This window comes from Eupeodes corollae, chromosome 3, assembly GCF_945859685.1.
Source record: "Eupeodes corollae chromosome 3, idEupCoro1.1, whole genome shotgun sequence".
NCBI lineage: Eukaryota > Metazoa > Arthropoda > Insecta > Diptera > Syrphidae > Eupeodes > Eupeodes corollae.
In genome coordinates, this window is record NC_079149.1 from 64,752,159 (window position 1) to 64,772,348 (window position 20,190).

The 20,190-nt window shown below is 31.9% G+C and overlaps 1 protein-coding gene across 2 annotated transcripts in view; it reads left to right on the forward strand.

Annotated features, from left to right (window-relative positions):
• Window positions 1-19,192, forward strand: part of LOC129951326 (transcription factor Ken) — a 30,188-nt gene extending 10,996 nt beyond the window's left edge. The window contains exons 1-3 of one of the 2 annotated variants that reach the window (XM_056063422.1): window positions 8,677-8,965; window positions 17,062-17,231; window positions 17,285-19,192. In XM_056063422.1, coding sequence (XP_055919397.1) covers window positions 8,957-8,965; window positions 17,062-17,231; window positions 17,285-18,782 — 1,677 coding nt within the window. In that variant the 5' untranslated portion in view covers window positions 8,677-8,956 and the 3' untranslated portion in view covers window positions 18,783-19,192. Of the gene's footprint in view, window positions 1-8,676; window positions 8,966-17,061; window positions 17,232-17,284 lie in introns of those variants that run through there. The other variant, XM_056063421.1, reaches the window with a different exon arrangement.
• Window positions 19,193-20,190: the final 998 nt, after the last annotated feature.

A 20,190-nucleotide genomic window follows, 5' to 3' on the forward strand; every position in this document is an offset into this window, starting at 1 on the left:
GCAACTTACTTAAGCCTCTGGGACAGTATTGAACATAGAGCATTTAGATTGATTGGTGATATTACCATAATAAGATCATGTACTTCGCTAGAACGAGAAATAGCCAGTTGCATTCTTCCCCTTAAACAATTCAACCGTAATACTCGCCCTTCTAGGAATGCTCATCAATACACCCTCGAGTCCAACTTCGGTTGTACTGTCAAGTACAGAGATTCGTTCCTTAGCCGTACTATGTGAATGTGGAATGCCTTGCCACACTCTGTCTTTCCCAGCTATTGCAATATTCAGGAATTCAAAACCAATGTGCACCGACATCTCCCTTCAACCCCTCTCTCCCTTTCTTAGTGCTCACACCGTGTCTACATAATAAGGGTAGTATTATACCTTAGAGACTATGACCCAAAGCATAAAGCTTATAATACTCGGATATGTGTGCGTTATAATTGTCCTAGATTTTTGGAAACTTCACCAAGTCACCCGATATTAAACGGATAATTGAACTAAAGAAGTGATATAAACGAGACAGGTATTAAAAAAGTTGGAAACATTTCTGCTAAAACTTGTACAATCCTTACCAATTGGACTTACTCACGAAAAAGACAAGATGTGACACAAAACACTAAAAACCAATGGGTGGTGTGAATAAAAACGAGTAGGACAAGTAAATACTTAAACATATCAAAAAAAAAAACAAGTAAACGCCAGAATTGAAGTGAAAAAAACGTGTGAATAAACGCAAGTAAATACTTCTGTAGCAACCTAGACTTGCAGTCGTACTAGTACACGAACCTGCTAGTGCATTTATGAACCTGCTTGATGTTAAACGTTATAGAGACCGGCGTGATAAAAGTCCTGATCTATCTAAGGGACTATTAAGGTTTGAGAACAAAAACGTAGATTTTCTCACTTCGCACTTTCTTGATGCAAACACTGATGCAAGGGGTGCAGGATTAACTTCACGGTAAAAGATGGACATTTTTCTGAGATACGTTAGTAATCCAGGATTCCAAAGTGGGTTTGCCAACGACATGGGTGTTGAAAGATGTACCGTCAGCAGAACATTTTCAAGTGTATTGGATAAAATAGTGTCGAAGTCTGAAGATTGGATTAAATTTCCACGAAGTATTGAAGATATGGATCATGGCCAAGGCAGATTGGGCTTCAAAATTTCGCATTCCGACTGTAATTGGTGCAAAAAGCAGAAAACAGAACATGTAACAACAGGAAATGATGCGTAGTCTGTGTGGCGCTACAAGTATTTACTTGCCTTTTTTGTGATTTCAGTTGTCTCGGGAGTAAATAGTTGCTAGTATACCCTCAGGTTAACGAGTACACGGTCGCAAGTAAACTCGACACTTTATTCACATCGGTTTACTTGGAGTTTAAATACTTGTTGCACTTTAATTATAAGTAAATACTCGTCGTACTAGTTCTTACTAGTAGTAGTACACGTGGCATGATGGTTAGTGCGTTGGACTATCATGCCAGAGGTCTTGGGTTCGATCCCTGCCTATACCATCTAAAAGTCCTTGCACGGGTACTGCCTCTTGCGAAGAATTGACAAATTCTCCAAGAATAAATCTTGTCATGAAAAACACAGGAATGGTTGAGAGTTGTAAGTCACTAGGCCCTAGTTCTCAACGGACTGTTGCGCCACCGAATTTATTTTATTTTTCCTAGTTCTTATTTACACCACCCAATAAGGGATATGACACAAAATACTACATTACATGTTAACTAGATCAAATAGAACTCCAATCTTATTTGATTTTTCAATAAACCGGAAAGAAATTAATGTTGTCAAAGCAATTATTGACAAACCTACTATAACAGACATTTGTCTAAAATTTTACTAAAAAAATGTAAAAGCACATCATTATAATTTTTAACTCATGAACAAGAATTGCAATACATTTTTAATGAAAATGCTCTTAATCAGACTAACCTGGTTTAAATTTAAGATAGCATAATAGAAAGAAGTAAATACTTAACTTTTAATTTAGTAATCATATTCTTTTAAACAAAATTATACTTTCGCAATATTAAAAAAAAAGTGACGCAAAAGCGCGATGTTTGCCATTTAAACATCAAGAAGCATAAAAAACTTAGTAAATATTATTAATAATTTTAGCTAAAGTATTTGTATTCAAATTAAACACTAAGAATTTAAGTGACGCGGTAGGTTTATACAATGATCCTATGTCATAAAAATTATTATTATTTGTGTAAACACACCTGATATTCGTTTCAAAAATAATAACAAGTTAAATATTATGTACATAATAATAATTATTGAAAGTCGTAAAATCACTCCAGTAAATTTTAAGTTTCAAACAATCAACGACGTATGTTTGCATAAATTCTTTAACGCAAATGCGAAGGTTAATTCGTCACTTTAAGTATAATATCGGATTACAGGAATTTGAAGTTAATATAGTTTATTCTATTTGTTATTAGTTGTAAGTACATTTTAGTTCATATACACATACAGCCGTATTCCGTTTTAAGCCCTTTCACACTGCCTTTGCATTCTGCTATCCATCGGGTGAACTACATTATCCCAAACCAATTTGACATTTAAATAAACAGCTGTTCATGTAAAAATCTTGGGAATGTTGGATAAATTGTTTTGATTCATACAAAAATTAAGTTTAATCAATCCACCTGAACACAATAATTTGTGTAATTTTTGAAAATGGGCAGTATTTGACTTTTTATTCCAATTGTAAGCAGAGGAATAAGAGAATCCTCAAACAGAGAGCTTCGGAGAAATGTTAAAAAGTGTCTTCCTTCCCCTAAAAATGTTAATATTGTTCTATTTATAAAAAAAAAATATTCTAAATTTAGCAATAAATTAGTTTCCACTTACATTTTGAATACAAAAATTAACAAACCAGACATCAAATGAAAAATCCGCTGCATTATATATGCGGATCTGAATTGTATAGAATGAATGCTTTCACGTAAATAGAAGAATACCGCGCAGTATTACCGACGTTACCGACATACACAAATTCACTTTGAATGAATACCAGACTAATGGACAGGTTCAGACAACATTAGGGACTTCATTTGCAGTCAACTGCATTCTCTGAATGAACATTTTCACCAAGGCAACTAGTTAGTTTTTCAACTAACTGTTATTTTGATAAAAGTAGACTTGACTTAATAGTAAGGGAGATTTTTCTTTCCAGTCAACTTTTTTTTAAAGTTGCCTTAATTGGAAGGTAATTTTTTGGCAGCTGGCCAATCAGACATTAGAAACTTGCCTAACTTTCAAGTCCCTTATGTCGTCTGAACCTGACCAATGACTAGTGAAAATTCAAGTAAAATTCCCCCCGATGAATAGCGGAATAGGCCTGATAGTCCAAAAAGTCTCCGTTTAGCAGATTTTTTTTGTTGATTCTGAGATAAAATATTTATTATAAATTATTTATTAAACAAGTATTTTGAAAATTATGATCAAATTTTTTTAAAATTTGGTAAAAGGGTAGACGTGGAAACTAAGTTTTTTTCTTTGCACCACTTTCGTTTTTACATTAACTCCTTGTATTTTTTTCAAAAAAAACACTAAAATTAGGCTGCTGTTCGGAGACTTTTTGAACTAAGTGTATATATCTACACTTCAAAATTCAAAAACATCCATGTAAAGACATCGGCCTAAGGTGTTATAGATAGATTGTATGTTTTCTTTAAGGAGACAATTAACTACCTAACAAATTCTTAAAATTTAAGGGTTAGATGTTTGTTTTCCTTTGGTAAAATGTACTTATATGTATTTTTCCCGAATTTTGTATATCTTCAAGACCTTTCCAGCCACATTATTAAATAGGCCCAAATAGCGAGCTGTTCGAAATGACATTGAAAACTATTTTGTTTCCTGATGCATGACTAGATTTTTCCGAAGTTTGTAAATACCCAAAAACTTTTTTCTTCTAAGATAATTTCTATTATTTAAAATAAGAAAAGAAGGTATCAAAAATGAATCCAAAATGTTTTCCTGTTTCCCTTTGACATTTAACCGAATGCTGCGTTAAAAATGAAAGAAATTAGTCTCAATATAAGAAAAAAAAACCAAGAAAGGTCTTCTTTTAAGCAACCTTAATAAACTTTTATTTCTTTCCCACTTATTTTTCCTTTCTCATTTTATTTTACCTATACATAGGCATGTATATACCTGTGTATGTATGGGTATGTGTTCACATCGTTATTTTATAAACTTGAAACAAATTTTAAATTTTAAAATGAAAACAATGGCATTGAACCAAAATTTTACACACGCAGACTGAAGGCTTTTGAAATTAGTTTTTGTTTTTTTTTCCTGAAAGTTAGATGAAAGCATAGTCAATAATTTCTGACTAATGGCGGTGGCTGACCTTATGGCATCACGCGCTTTTTGATAAAAAATAAGTTGATGATTATTATATTTTGAAGAACCCGTTCCAAAAGGTGCTTCTGGTCTAAGTTTATAATATAAATAAAGTAAATTTATCTAAGTCCATATAAAACATATATCTTAAAATGATGGTATTGTAAAGAAGGTAAGCACAGCTATGGCCAAAATAATAAACACATTTCTCACTTTCGAGTTAAGCTATTGTTTTCATTTAAATAAAGGTAAAACGTCATGAAAAAGCTATGATATGTGTATTAACAGTGGTGTCAACCTATATTCGATAAGAATTGTTTGTGTACACAGACGATATGTGCCATATACTGCATTAAAACAACATTTTGAAGGAAGCTAACCTTAAGGCGCCAGTTATAGCTATCATTGGTTTTCATCATTGATAACAAACATTGTAATTTTTTTGGCAGGTCGTTTATAGCTATCATAAGAAATTTCAAAATTTCATAAAATTATCAGCTGTTCAGGAAAATGAATTTCCGCCCGGAAAATAGAAAAATAAAAGAGGCTGGGATGCGACCCACACTGATAACTTCCCATCCCGTCTATCTATTTGTCTTGCTCAAAAGTTTGTTTGGGTTTAAAAAGTTGTTAGTTGAATTATTCTTAAAAATTTTAAAATTACCAACAATATCTTTCACATAAAAAATAGTTTAGTTTGAAAATCTGGTTTCGTTAAATAGATTTTTAAATTTTTTTACCAAATAAGAATGAAATTAATGTGAGAGATATCAAGAACTGAACATCAATTTTTACCAAATTTGCGTACTATTTTTTGTAGATTTTATTTTTTTATCAAAAAAAGGATTGTAGGATTTTTATAAAAAAAACTACTGAAAATAGTAAACAATATTTTCTGCAAAATAAAAAGAGTTGGTCGATAATATTTTTAAAGTTTTTAGAAGATATTTAAGTCGAAAATCAATTTTTACCAACATTTGTTAAATTTTCTTTTTAGATTTTATTTTTTGTAAAAAAATTGTCAATTAGATTTTACTCAAAATTTAAGTGATTAAATTTATTAATAAAAAAACTGCCAATTAGATTTTCCTCAACATTTTACTGAGTGTTGACAACAATATTTTTTAGAAGATAAAAGTAGTTTAAAGCCAATATCTCAAAGTTTTTAGAAGATATTTAAGTCGAAAATCAATTTTTACCAACTTTTATTAATTTGTTTGTTAAGGTTTTTATTTTTTGTAAAAAAAAACGGTCTATTCGATTTTTCTCAAAATGTAATTGAATGTTGGAAACAATATTTTTTATAAGTTAAAATTAGTTGGAAGCCATATTCTCAAATTTTTGATTAGATATTTGAGTCAAAAATCAATTTTTACCAACACTGAGTAATGTTTTTTCTTAGGTTTTTATTTTTTTATAAAAAAAACTATCAATTCGATTTTCTCAACATTTTACCAGATGTTAAAAACTTTATTTTTCTCTTATTTTTGCACACAATTGTTTTGGAGATACAATCATTTTGTATTCGTAAAATTTTCGAGGTGAAACATTTTTTTTAGTTTTTTGATTTATAAAAAAACGTTATCTGGATTTTTTTTTCAAAAAATAGACTTGTTTGGTATCAAAATATTACAATATATAATACAAAATTTTATTCAAGTCTCTAGCGTTTTTGGTTCGTAAGATATTTAGGGTTAACCAAAATTTTCACCTTTATTTTAAACTGCTACCTTAAAAAAACCACACACCCAATTTTCTTGAGAGCCCTTTCTGCATCTTTCTGCCTTATTATCTGTATAATAACATTTATTTGAAGTCAATATCTCTTCTGGTTCTTGAGCTATAGGCAACGAAAAAACGTCGCGAACGTACAGACGTACGAACGTACGTACACACGCACGCACAGACATCTTTCTAAAAATCTTTTATTTCGACTCTATGGACCTTGAAACGTGGAGAAATTTTAAAATTTTCAATTTGACAAATCGGACCCATTACATTAGCTTCCTATGGAAAGTTAACACATTTTTAGAGAAAAATAAAAGCCCAATTACACTTTTTTTCATAACAATCATTCTTTGTGTGATTTCCGATCGATCAGTATATAATTTTCATTTCTAATCAAAGGAAACACCGTCAAATATTGATTCAAACATTTTTGAGGTTCGATTTCAATGATAGCTATAACTGGCGCCTTAAACCAAGAACTGTGACATAAATTCACAAAAATAAGTAGTGTACAGTCTTAAAATCCAGCTTTTTAATCAGGTTTTCGAATATTGTAATGCATTTAAATTATTTTGTATGCAGTATATAAAATATCTCCTAATTTTCTAAGTTATAGAAATAAAGCAACAGATTTATAGAATTTTTTGTAATTAATCTTTTCAGTTTTTTGTTATTTTTGTAACTTTTTTATATATTTTGTTGAATCTCCTTTTGCTTTAATAAGAGAGATTTGAATGTTTCCTGCATTTGTGGGTGGTGATTCCACACGTGAATTACTCTTTCAATAACTGACTTCTTCCCTCTTCATCAGCTCCCACACGTTTTCAATTGGGTTCATATCAGGGCTGTTTCCCGGTTAGTCCAAAATAAGGAATGTTTTCTTTCCTCAAATATGTTTTTATGGACCGGGCTGTGTGTTATAATCTGCATTTTGCAAAAAATTGTATGGTTCTCCATTCGAGAACGTTAAAAATATTGCGTTTACTCTAATAATTATAAAAATTCTGCAGTGCGCCTAATAATATGACTAGGGACTCCGAAAGGGCTATGTAATTCAAGCTTTTCTATTTCATCGGATATATTTTTATGAAGTCTGCTGCAAATAAACTCTTTATTCTCGACAGCCAATATTATATTGTCATTAACAAAATATTAACCATTTTTAATTTGTTGCCTTTCAAAAGTGCCACAAAGACATGATTAACAAAAATTATGTTTGTTCCTATTACTTTGGCCATAGCTGTATATCGGGAAGTTCTAACGTCTTTTTTTTGTTTTCTTTTATTTAAAAAAAGAACGTTAAATTAATATATTTTCGAAACAAAAGAAAGAAATTACCAAGGTCAGATTTGTCTACTTCTTTCTAAATGCTATAATAGTTATAATAATCACATATGCATGAATAAATACGACATTCAAACCAGGTAGGTACCTTGCCTACCTTACCTATATGAAGAGCTTAAGTTTTGCTTAATTTTAAGAAAGTAAATTAATCTGGTATTTGTTCAACTTAAAAAACACTTTGTATAGTTCCTAGGTAGGTAGGTAGATAGGTAGGTAGTTATATACATATGTATATGATATACGAAACCAGTGCTTTCCTTTTCTTTTTCGACCTTCACATTCCATTTTATATGTATAAATGTGCATATGTATGTATGTAGCCAACCAGCAAAGGCAACAGCCAACCAATCGTCGCTTTTCATTCTTCGCTTGTTAAAACTAAAAGTCATTTTTATAAATTTGAGATTTTCATAAGAAGCTTTTGTGTTTCGATCGATGATGGTTTGCTCACCATATTCTCTTTACATTCGATGGATTGATGAAAACAAAAACTTCAGTGATAGTTACTAGTAGCACGTACATATCTACGTACATTATATTCATAGGTAGGTAGCTAGTTAAGCAGTTAGAGCGCTTACCTACTTTTAATATTAAACACTAACTCTTTTCCATCTGCATTTCAATCCAACAAAACCCAGATGATAACGTTTTCTGCTTTTAATAAATACATATTTTTTCAAATACAATATACTCGTAAATATGTATACCTATACGTAGATACCTTCCATAATAGTTTTATTAAAGTTTACAATTGCTTTTGCTAGCGAAGCTATAGATAGGTTAGGTAGGTAAGGTAAGGTAAGGTAAGGTAAGTAAAGGTATATGAACATTTAGTTGGTAACGAAAGAAGACTCAAAACATCTAACTCAAAAGCAAAAAGCACAACTAATTTTCTATTAAAACGAGTTTTTCGTATAACGCGCGCTTGCCCAACATACTTGGCCTAGTTTTGTAGTTATGCAATTACTCCACTACCCTTCTCCAACGTCGTTTTAACCATTGCCTACATACATATCTACCATACTTTATATAGTATATTTGTTTGTCTTCTTCTCACTCTTTCCTCCTATCTTTATTGTGTTCCTTTCTCATATTACGAAATGTAAACAAACGCAAACAAGTTTTATTTTCAGATTCAGAGATTCAGACACAACTCAACTCACTTTTACTTTTAAAAACAGCTAAACAAAAATCTCTAACTTGATGTTATGTTGTTGTAGTTGTTGTAGATATCGGTTGCTCTGTTGCTTTTGCTTTTGCCTTTAGTTTTGGTTTGTAAATTTTGTGTTGAAACCCGGAGAAAGCTTTTATGTGAAGAAACTTAAAGAAAAAAAAAAACATTATCTACGTGTAGCTACATAATCGTTCATCCGTTGTTTCGCATAGTCTTCACCACCCGCCACAGCCAACCGCCACCGCCGCCGTCATCGTCGTCGTCGCGCCGCTCCGTCATCGCTTCGAAATGCATGTTATGTGAAATGTATTGTTGTAATTCGGAGTGATCAGAATAGTAAAATGTGTGAGGTACCTCCTAACTTAACTTAACTTAATATTTTGTACATACCTTCCTTATTTAACAAAACAAAAATGCCCTAAATTAAAAACGTTTTTAGTAAAACAATAATTTACATTTGGATACAAATTTGACCACTCGGAAGTTTGGTTTTTAAAAAAGTGATAGTTTAGTGACAAAATTGCAGTGTGTGGTATTTCTAAGTAACATCATTTACCCTTTAAGCAATCAGCCAAAGCCAGAGCTACACAGATAACTAGCAACTCTAAATACATAAATACATTACATATTTACGTACTTTTAAGCAACAAATTCACATTTCTTGTAGTTTGACTTTTTGTGATGCAGAGAGAAGCTTTTGGTCAATTGTTTTCTATTGCCTTGCCTTGCCTTGCCTTCACCACCATCGCCATTCGCCATCATATCGTGGGTTACTATTACTTAATTTTTGTACCTCTCATTACTTTTATGTGAATTTCGACATCGAAAGAGAGTTCGTTTCGTGCTGAGTGTGGATGATCAAGTCGAGCTTTTTCAATGGATGTAATTTCCATGATGACATAGTTTTAAAGTTAAATTGGGAGTTGTATTGGGAAATATGTTGCTATAGAAAAGTGATCATCATTTGAATATTCAAATCATAATGTACAAAATACATAGTATCTAATAAAAAAAATGTTACCAAAATAGTTGAAAACCCTTAATACTTTATATATTTATGTCTTTTTTAATTTCTTAATCATGGATTCACATATAGTTTCAACCAAAAAATGCAGTTTTTTAGTGACTGTAAAATATTTAAAACTAGAATTATAATTTTGGTTAACGTACCTATACATTAAGCAATTACATTGTTTTATGAACTTACCATATGTCTTAAGTTTAATTTATTTACTATTTTTTACTTGCGACCTATAGGAACTACAGTTGTGTTCATAAAAATAGCAGTGCTCTCCAAATAAAACAAAAAGGCCTTCAATTTCAACGTTATAATATATTTCATTAAACTTCTAACAACAAACTAAAATATTTTATTCATAATAACAGAAAATAAGTAGGTACTATCGATTTTTTACCGTTAGTATTTGTCATAAAAAAAACCGTTTTTTAATATTTTATATTATGGCTGTTCATAAAAATAGCAGTAAATGAGAAAGTAATAGATCTATTACGTAAGAAGTAAGAAAAACTGTAATGAGTTATATGAAAGTATACAAATAATGTTAGCTTACAATTAGTACTTTGTTGTATAACCATTGTGTTTTATGATCTACGTGGCATCGAGTCCACTAAAACCTGACACTTCCCGACTGGTATTGCGTTCCAAGAATCACGCACTGCTTCCCACAATTTTTTCGAATTCTTGGGTTTTGCTTTATGAACTGCGTTCTTAACATCCCGACACAAATTTTCGATGGGGTTAAGGTCGGAGGATTGAGGGGGCCACTCCATAACGGATAATTTTTTCTGCTCAAATCATGAGTTTACCTTTTTTGACGTATGCTTTGAGTCATAGCCTTGTTGGTTACCCAAACTAACGGCATTTCCTCTTCAGCATAGGGTAACATAACCTCCTCGAGAATTTTTACATATTCGTTGCATCTCTTATGCCCCCGATGGGATTATTAGGCCCGACCTTGTAATATGAAAAGTAAGCCCATATCATAATTTTCCCTCCACCATTCTTTACAGTTTTAATAGTGTACCGTGGATCAAATGCTTCATTTTAGGGACTTCGCATATATTCTTGACGACCCTTGGACCCAAAAAGGACGCTACATAGAACATTCCTCCATTTATCTTTTGCCCAATCTCTATGCACTTTAACAAACTCCATTATCTTTGCCACAAACCTTCTCGTCAAGAATGCTACCTTGCGTGGACTTTGGGCTGTTAACTTCGCTTATATTTAAAAGACGTCTTCGTATTTTTCTTATTTTCCCAGAGCCTATGGAAGGGTTCTGTTTTGCTAACTGAACAATTTTTTGTCAGTTCTGTCAGTAGTCATCCTTTTTGGGCCTCACGTTTTCGGTTTATTTTGCCATTTTAAGGCGTTACTGACCATTTTTGCTGAGCAGCCTTGGATGTCTGGAATGTTTTGGTAGGGTTTTCCCTCCAAACGCAGTTTTTGAATTGTTTCTATGCAGTGTCTTGACCGTCCCATTGTTTATTTTTGAGCCAATATTTTTTTTATTTTGTATATACCAGTATGTTAAAAATACTTAAAACTTTAAATAGTAAAATATTTACTTACCGAAAATTAAAAAAAATTGAATTTTTAACTTTCTTAATTATAAAATCAAAAGCACTGCTATTTTTATGAACACTCTATATCCAGAGAGTTTGAAATATTGTGTGTTCACCGGCAAAAGTAGAGTATAACTTTAAAGTAAAAGTCTCTAAACGAAAGACCGTTAGATGCAAGCAACATGTTAATTTTTTTTTTGTAAGAATTTCCGGTCTTAAAATAATTGACAATCTAATAAAATGTGATCAGCACTGCTATTTTTATGAACACTACTGTATATGGCAAGTTTTGCATTCGTGCAAAATTTCTAACTAGAGATTTTAATCAAACATAATCTTACGATGGTAGAGAAGTCGAAAAAAGTGGGTCCCGCGATTCCGTCCGGTCTGTTTTGTCTGCCTGTCCACGCTCCTACAGCCTAAACCATTGGGTCGATTGAGTTCAAACTTGGAAGTTAAGGTTTTGAGCAGATTCGCGTTAGGCGTTTTTTTATTTTTTTTAAGATCAAAACTAACAGTGGCCCCGATACAATTTTTTGGTCAAAAAACGAAAATTCTAATTTTCTCAAAAACAAACCGATAGATTTTTTTTTAATTTTCTCTAAAATTTAATTTTTTAACTTGGCTTCATATTTTTGTATTGCTCAGGAAAGGTACCGCTGGTAGAACCGTTATTTTTTTCTTTATTTTCTCAGCAACTTATCAACCGATGTCATTAGTTTTTTGTTTGAATAAGCTCTTATATTGCTTTAACAATATTTGATTATCAAAAGTGCAATTTTTTATTGTTTGGATTTTTAAAAAAATATTTAATTTTTTTTAATTGTATATCTCAAAAACTGGTCAACATTTTTTTACGAAATTCAAATGTAGAGCGTATATTTACAATCACTAAACAATTGCATACAAAAAATATTTTTAGAACAAAATTTAAAAATTTGTATATAAAAATTAATTTTAAAAAAACGCGATTCATAAAATGGCATCAAAATTTTTGAGAACAAACTTATTTTTCAGGTAAAATTTTGAATCTTAAATTAGTTTTTTTTTTAATTATTGTACTTGTATACCCCTCCCATCTCACCAGATCAAATCCTGTGCATCATCCTCGAAAGAGCGCATTATTTTTACAAAATTTTAATTAAATTCCTATCTTTTATACAAATTATTATTATTATGCATTTGGAACATATTTATGTTTTTTTATAACTATAACTATTGTGTGTTGTTCGTATTACTGTTTTTTTTAAACTTTAACGAAAAAAATAAACTAAACGTATTAACTCCATGTTTGGGCTAAAAACTTGTAGGAAAAAAGGAATGTGATTGGATTGTAGGAAGTACCTTCTGCTTATCAATAACATTCCTTCATTATCATCATAAAGATGTCTTTATCCAATGAACTATTCTTTATGTTTAAGACACCTACCTAACTACACAACCATTAGGCGACCGCTTTACAATTTAAAAATACATGTTCTGCCTCTTTCTTATCTTCAGATAATTTATTTTCCATCCTGGTTCCTCCAATATGAACAAACAAGTTGAATACACAAACAATTGTTTTCGTTTCATTTCACTGATGAGTTGTCCTAGGACGAGTTGTGTCTTGGGATGAATCACACGTTTTTAGACAAATAAAATGGCATTTATGTCTTTGAAGACAAACTTATTTTACAAGTATATTTTTTAATCTTTTATAGATACTTTTTTAAACAGACTCTTTGCATATTGGAGCAAGTTCGTGCGATCCAGTCGTGCATTTTATTTCCTAATTGAGTAGAACATGGTCTTAGAATTCGATTTCCAATCAATTTTTCCGATTCAAATGTTTCTTTTTTTCATAACTCAAAATTGAATTGATGTTTCAAAATCAGCCGCTCGGTAAGGACACAAGAATTAAAAATGAAATGAATCTTTCGGCATTTTAATACAAATATAAATCAATCATATTACGAGTATATCTTCTATTTGGTTTTATTGAATTTAAAAAGAAAAACATACTATTTTAAGTTCTGAAAGCACAAATGTTTCTTTTTTTATATATTTGTATTTGTCATTAATATGACAGTTCCGGATTGACTAGCTTTGTAGTGCAATTTTGCATTCACATTTTGACTACGTAGTCACTAGCTTTGTGAATGCTCCCATTGGTTTTCATCATTGAAAGCAAACATTGGAATTTGTTTGACAGGTCGTTTATACCTATCATTAAAAATTTGTGTCAGTGAAAACAATTTCCTGATTAAAATCGACCGAAAAACTTTTACTGACAAAACTGTCATTGGAATCGTATGAAACTGGAACACAAATCAGTAGAACGATTCGTTTCACTTTTGAACTTAAAAGTATCAGTTGTTCAGAAAAATTGAACTTAAAAGTATCAGTTGTTCAAAAAAAAAATGATTTTCCAACCGGAAAATATAAAAATTAATTTTTAGAGAAACATAAATTCGCAATTACACTTTTTTTCATAACAAAAATTCTTTGTGTGATTTCCGATCGATCAGTATATATTTTTTATTTCTAATCATAGGGAAACACCTTCAAAAAACTATTCAAACATTTTTCCGGATCGATTTGAATGTTAGCTTTAGGGCGCCAGTTATAGCTATCATTGGTTTTCATCATTGAAAACAAACATTGGAATTTTCTTGACAGGTCGTTTATAGCTATCATTAAAAGTTTCTGTCATTCAAAAAAGTTTCCTGATTGAAATCCACCGAAAAACTTTTACTGACAGAAATCTGTTATTGGAATTGTGTGAAATTGCAACACAAATCAGTGGAACGATTCGTTTCACTTTTGGACTTAAAAGTGTCAGTTGTTCAAGAAAATGATTTTCTGTCCGGAAAATATAAAAATTAATTTTTAGAGAAACATATCTACAAATATTTTTGTGTGATTTCCGATCGATTAGTTAAATATAATTAATATCGATTCAAAAAATCGATCGATTTCAATGATAGCTATAACTGGCGCCTAATTTATGAGATATATGGTTGTTATAATACTTGAACATCAAGATACACATTTTACATATTTTTCGCCACTATAGTGGCTTGAAGTGCACTTTTTTTCTTTAGGATATAATTTTAATTAGGATAAGAATATAATAAAGAAAGAGCCAGTCACAAAGGGGTTCTGTCAAGTAAGAGCGTGGTCCTGTTAATTTATAAAAAAAATATTTTATGAAACTTTTGTATTTATATATACATTGTGCACATTACAAACAATGATGCAATTTGGTCAATAATTCCAGTCCCCACCGGCGTCGATAATTGCCTGACATCTCCAAGGCATGCTTTCTACTAATTTGACGCCGTTTTCTAGTCGCAAGGATTTCCAGATCTGATGAATTTCGTAAGACAACTGCTTCAAAATGTATGTGCGTCTTCCACGAAGCTTCTGTTTATTAATATATGCCCACACATTTTCGATAGGGTTTGCATCGGGCGACTGCGACATCCAATGTTACGATGCCAGATTGAGTCTTCCACTGAGTACAGAGCTTGCTGCGGTGCTTAGGATCGTTGTTCTCCTGCAGAATCCAAACTTCATTTTTTGTGAGGAACCATTATTTGGCAGATGGCAGTAAAGCCTTTTTGTAGATTTGTATCATTTTCTCGGCATTTAGGTTGCCAGTAAAGAGGCACAAAGTGCCGAATCTCTGCTTTGAGAAGCAGCCCCAAAGATGCACCTTTATTCCATGTTTTACGGTACGCTGAACAAGCATATTGGCGGAAGTTGACCAGGCTCTCGTGGTTCAATTTTCTTATCGAACCACGTTCTGGTAAATTATCGACATTTATATGCACTTTATATAGCTGTATCCACTTCTGTACAAATGCCTTCGATTTTCTCATATATTTAGTAGCCGCTGATTGTGATATTTTGGGACCTTTCGGGTGGATGCAAAGGAATACAGCCTCATGGCGCGACGCGTACTTAGAACTCTTTAACATGATTCTCTTCCAAAAGGCCAATGACAACTGAACCTTTGTTGACAATGCATCAACGACAAAGCTTCCCTCTATCGGCTCGCGAAGGAATTTTAGCGAAATCTTTCATTAAATGTTGGTAAGGTCGACCACGTTCTTACTTGACAGACTGTATCTATGCCTTTTTAAATAAAAACGAAATTTAAAAAGCGTATTTTTAATTTTCTTAAGTTAGAAAGTATGCAAAAATGTGTAAAAAGGTTTGAAAAGGCTGTGTAAATAAATAGTAAACGTTTAATTTTATTAAATTTAATGTGCAGCTCTTTCTTAAAAAGAAAAAAAGCAACAAATTTTAAAAGTTTTAATAAAACCTAATTTATTGATGTTTGACATTTCCTCCATAAATCAATTAAATACATTAAGAGGTAGCGAAAAAGTCCACTGAGAACTAGGGCTTAGTGACTTACAACTCTTAAACATTCCTGAGTGCTAGTAATGTTGTCAGGGATGAAGGGGAACTACTGTTTTAAGTCGATTTTAAACGGATAATTTGAGGAAGCACTTTTCATGACAAGAATTACTCTTGGAGGATTTGTCAATTGCGCGCAAGATATAAAACTTTAGATGGCGCAGGCCATCTGGCATGACATTCCTATGCACCAACCATCACGCCACGGTTACAACTCATTTTTGATTTCCTCCATACAATGAACATTGACTTCTCTAAAAAAAATATTGATTTTTGGAAGCACAAAAATTGTTGCGTTTATTCTGTTATTGTAGAAAAGTACGCTTACGCCTCAGTGTACTTAAGCCTCATACATAAGTTTTTGTTAAAATACTAGAATAATTAATGGTTTAGCTTTCCATAAAGCAAGCATGTCTACTAGACTAACTAAAATGTGTAATATTTAGTGTAATGTGTAAATATATAAATCATATTTATTAAAATGAACGGTGTTCAGGAAAAAAACAATTTGACTGTTAACAGTCAAATATTTCTTCTTCAAAGGTCCCATAGCAAGGCAAGTTGAAGACTTGTAGCAACTGTATAATTCGCCCTTGCTCTATGTAGCTCGGATTATATGGAATCTCGATTTATTCGGGAAAATATGCGTCAAGAGAAGGTGTAATGGTCATTTTCTGATGAGCCCAACCATTACATCGGTTCGAAACGCATATATGAATACTTTTCTGCTGGTTTATATTTATTTTCGTGATTTTAAATTAAATCATATTTATTAAAATGTGTATCTTCTTATGGGAATCCGTTCTTTGGTTTTACTTCTTTGTTACTCTGCATCAACATAAAGTATATGAATTACTTTGAATTAAAAAGAAATCAAATATCTTAAATGACTTAACTCCAGCCAACAAGCATCAGTATAAAACTATGAAACGAAACAAATTAAATCAGTAAAATAATGTTTCTATACTTTTACTTACTTTACTGAACCGTATCATTTAAACAATATGAACAGAATTGTACCTAGATGTGACTCAGGTTATAATAATATCTAATAAATCTAAAGCTTTCCCAAGCTGGTAGTTAAGAATGTTTTTATAAGCAGTACGATCAGTAGATAGTAAAAGTCAATATCCTGTAAACAAATAATATGGTATATGGGAAAGTACAGGTAAGAGTTCCTTTTAACTATGCAAAGTTGCCTAACTCAAATGTTTTTATTTTTTTAATTAATTGAAATAAATAATATTCTTATATTAGTATCTATGCTTTAAATTTGGACATACATTTGTATTGTATTTAGGAACATTCATATAGTGAGTTTCTTAATCGAACAAATTCTGCCTTTAAAAAATCTGTATTTAAAACAATTTTTAATTCAAGTTTTTAATTAATAATAACCAAAACAAAATCAATATAAAAAAGTTTAAATGTTAATTGTTTTTTTTTCCAGAAACCTAGAATGTTGATGCTGCAATATAGTAAACATGGAGAGTGTATTCTCAAAGAAATTAAAGCTGCTTTCCGAGGCGAACACCCGGCTGATTTATTAATTGTTTGTGAAAACAAAGTAACACTTCATGCACACAAATTGGTCCTTGCGGCTGCCAGCCCCTTAATAAGGTACAATTTATCGAAATACATAAAATACATTTTAAACACTTTTAAAATTCTAGGATGCTCCTTGAAGAAACTCAATTTTTAGACTGTACCACAACAGTTTACTTCCCTGATGTCAATGCAAATTATTTTCGGTCTCTATTGGATTTTCTGTATTCCGGACAGACGTGTATTCCTTCAAATGATATAAACTATTTGCATGATCTCTTACTTTTATTACAAATTAAGTCGGATTATTTGAAAACTTGCGATTCTCAGTATCTAAATGTAGCAAAGCACGAAAATGAAATTGAATTGTACAGCTCTTCTTACTGCAGCAAGGACATGCGTCGAAAAAAAAGATTATCTAAAACCGAGCCACCCACCTCCCAGAATTCTGGAAAATGGGAAAATTTAAGTGACGAATGTAAAAAGGAAGGCCGCAAATCAAATCCCTCACGAGAACATCATAATGATCGAGTGTCGGAAAAATCAGAAGAAAAAAGATGCGAAGAACCGTTATTTGATAAAACAGCTGCAACCACTCGAACCGAAATATCTGAAAATAGGAACTTGAATACTATAGGCGAACGCAGAATGTCATCGGATCCCGTTAATTTATCACTTGGAACTCGAAATATGGACGAAGAAAGCGACTCACATACCCAACCAAACGAAGACAAAATAAATCTATTATGCAAAGGACAGGACAAAAAGAAAGGGCTATCACTGCTACCAGATTCAGAGGTTCTCAAACAATTACCAGACCATCAACTTTTACAAAACTCTCCAGAAGATTACGTTGTTACACCGCACAGAAAACGCAGGCCAGGTTTTCATAACTCGCCTAGTCAAAACCAGCCTTTTCTTCCGTACCATCCTATGATAATGGATGAGTTAAGCTCACAAAAATCGTCTTCCACTTATACATCCGAAAGAAACATGCTGAACTCAACAGCTAGGGGTCTTATAAATACCGATGATCTATTTGTATATAACCACAAAAACGTCGGAGCAAATAGAGAAAAAATGACAAGTCCCGATCAAAACTTGCAAATAAGCTCACCTTTCATTTATCAATGGCAATCTTCCCACAATTCAACTGCGTCATCTCAAATCGATATGTCCTCACCCAACATGAATATGTCAACGTTGGGTTGCAAAATTGATCCAGCCGAAGCCGATGGTCCCAATTCGAGTGTTAGAAGTAGTGCAGCCGCAAATCAAATATTCAACAACAATGCTGGCAGCAGCACTGTTCGAGAATATCGATGTGAATATTGTGGAAAACAATTTGGCATGTCCTGGAATCTGAAAACTCATTTGAGGGTTCATACGGGAGAGAAACCGTTCGCATGTAGACTTTGCGTAGCAATGTTCAAACAGAAAGCCCATCTTCTTAAACATTTGTGTTCTGTCCACCGTAATATAATAAGTTCAACAAATGACTCCGAAACAATAAAAGCATACAGCTGTTGTTTCTGTTCAATGGGATTTGAATCAGTGCAAGAGCTCATAAGACATTTATCAGGCCACCATAATAATCTACTTTTAACAAAAAATTTAAGAGATTAAGTTGTATAATGTATAATGTATAATAATTATAATATTATACCTACTGTTATAGATAAAATCAACTCACAACAAAAAAGTATTTGAAAAATAGCATCTTTGGTTTTGTTGATGTGATACAATTAGACTGGAAGATATCATATTTATTGAATCCGAATTAAACTGAACAGGTCTCCAGGCTACAATAGCACAATCTTCAAACACTCCGTGCTTTACTTTTAATATAATACTAAGTTGTAAATGCTTAGATATTAGCTTTACTTGTAAGCTCGATAAATCACATTTGGCGTGTAATTAAGACATTCAAGTTTTACAAATTGTATTCCATTTGTTGTATTAAAATAAATTTAAAATGAATTCCATAGATTTTTAAGGACACTCTTTGATTAATAAAAAAAAAACATTCACTGAAATAAACCACACTATATTGTTTTTTTTTTTCTTTCTCTCTTTGTTTTAAGGAACATAATATAATATAATATATGTACATAATATGAATTTAATATTTTTTAAAAAGTAAGTTTAATTAATACTAAAACAAATAAAAAGGGGTTTGAAGGTCTTACAAAGAAATTAAACAAAAAACAAAGCACTCATAATCTTTGAGTGTTAACTTTACGCAAAAACGTTACTCATACGCCACCGAACACAAACAATCCCTTACTAAGGAAAATCAAATCCATACCAATATTATAAATGCGAAAGTAACCAGGCCGGATTGAGAGATCCAGAGGCCCCGGGTAATAAAGAAGTGGAGGCCCTCTCGCCCCAAATAAACCAATTTTTTCCACTCGAGTTTTTTAATAAATAATTCATTGTGAAATGACATGTAAATATAATCGGAAAAAAGAATTATCTAAAATTAAATTTAAGGGTTTACGAACGGAACCTCTCGAGCAACGAAAAATCGTTGATGATTTCGTTGAAATCCAATTCTCGGAGTAAATCGCTTTTAATTCTCAGTCAGGAGAGAAAGCTTCGATAGACGGTTTTGTCCCATCGTGTGAATTTTTTACCATCAAAACCAAATACATTCTCATTTGGAAGTTTCTTAATTTAGATCTGAAATTTTAGATTTTCAAGAATTTGGTAGTAAATTAGTTCAGGCGATTGATATGTTCAATAGTCCTTTTCGTTTTTGTATGAGTCAATCAAAGACACAAATTGAATAAACTCATTACCAAGACTAGGCTCAAAATCTGCTGCAGCGTGCAAATTTTCAGCATTCATCTTCTCGATGTGATTCAGGAATCCAAATCTCGAACGTAAAGCTTCATAGGCATGCTCCTTCAGTAAGAGAAACGGATAACTGGTCAATCACTGGCATGAAGGTGGATACTTTATGTTTTTCCTTGGGTGACAGATTTGCGTCTTGTGCTTTCCCGTAATTGAGCGGATTGAAACTCACATT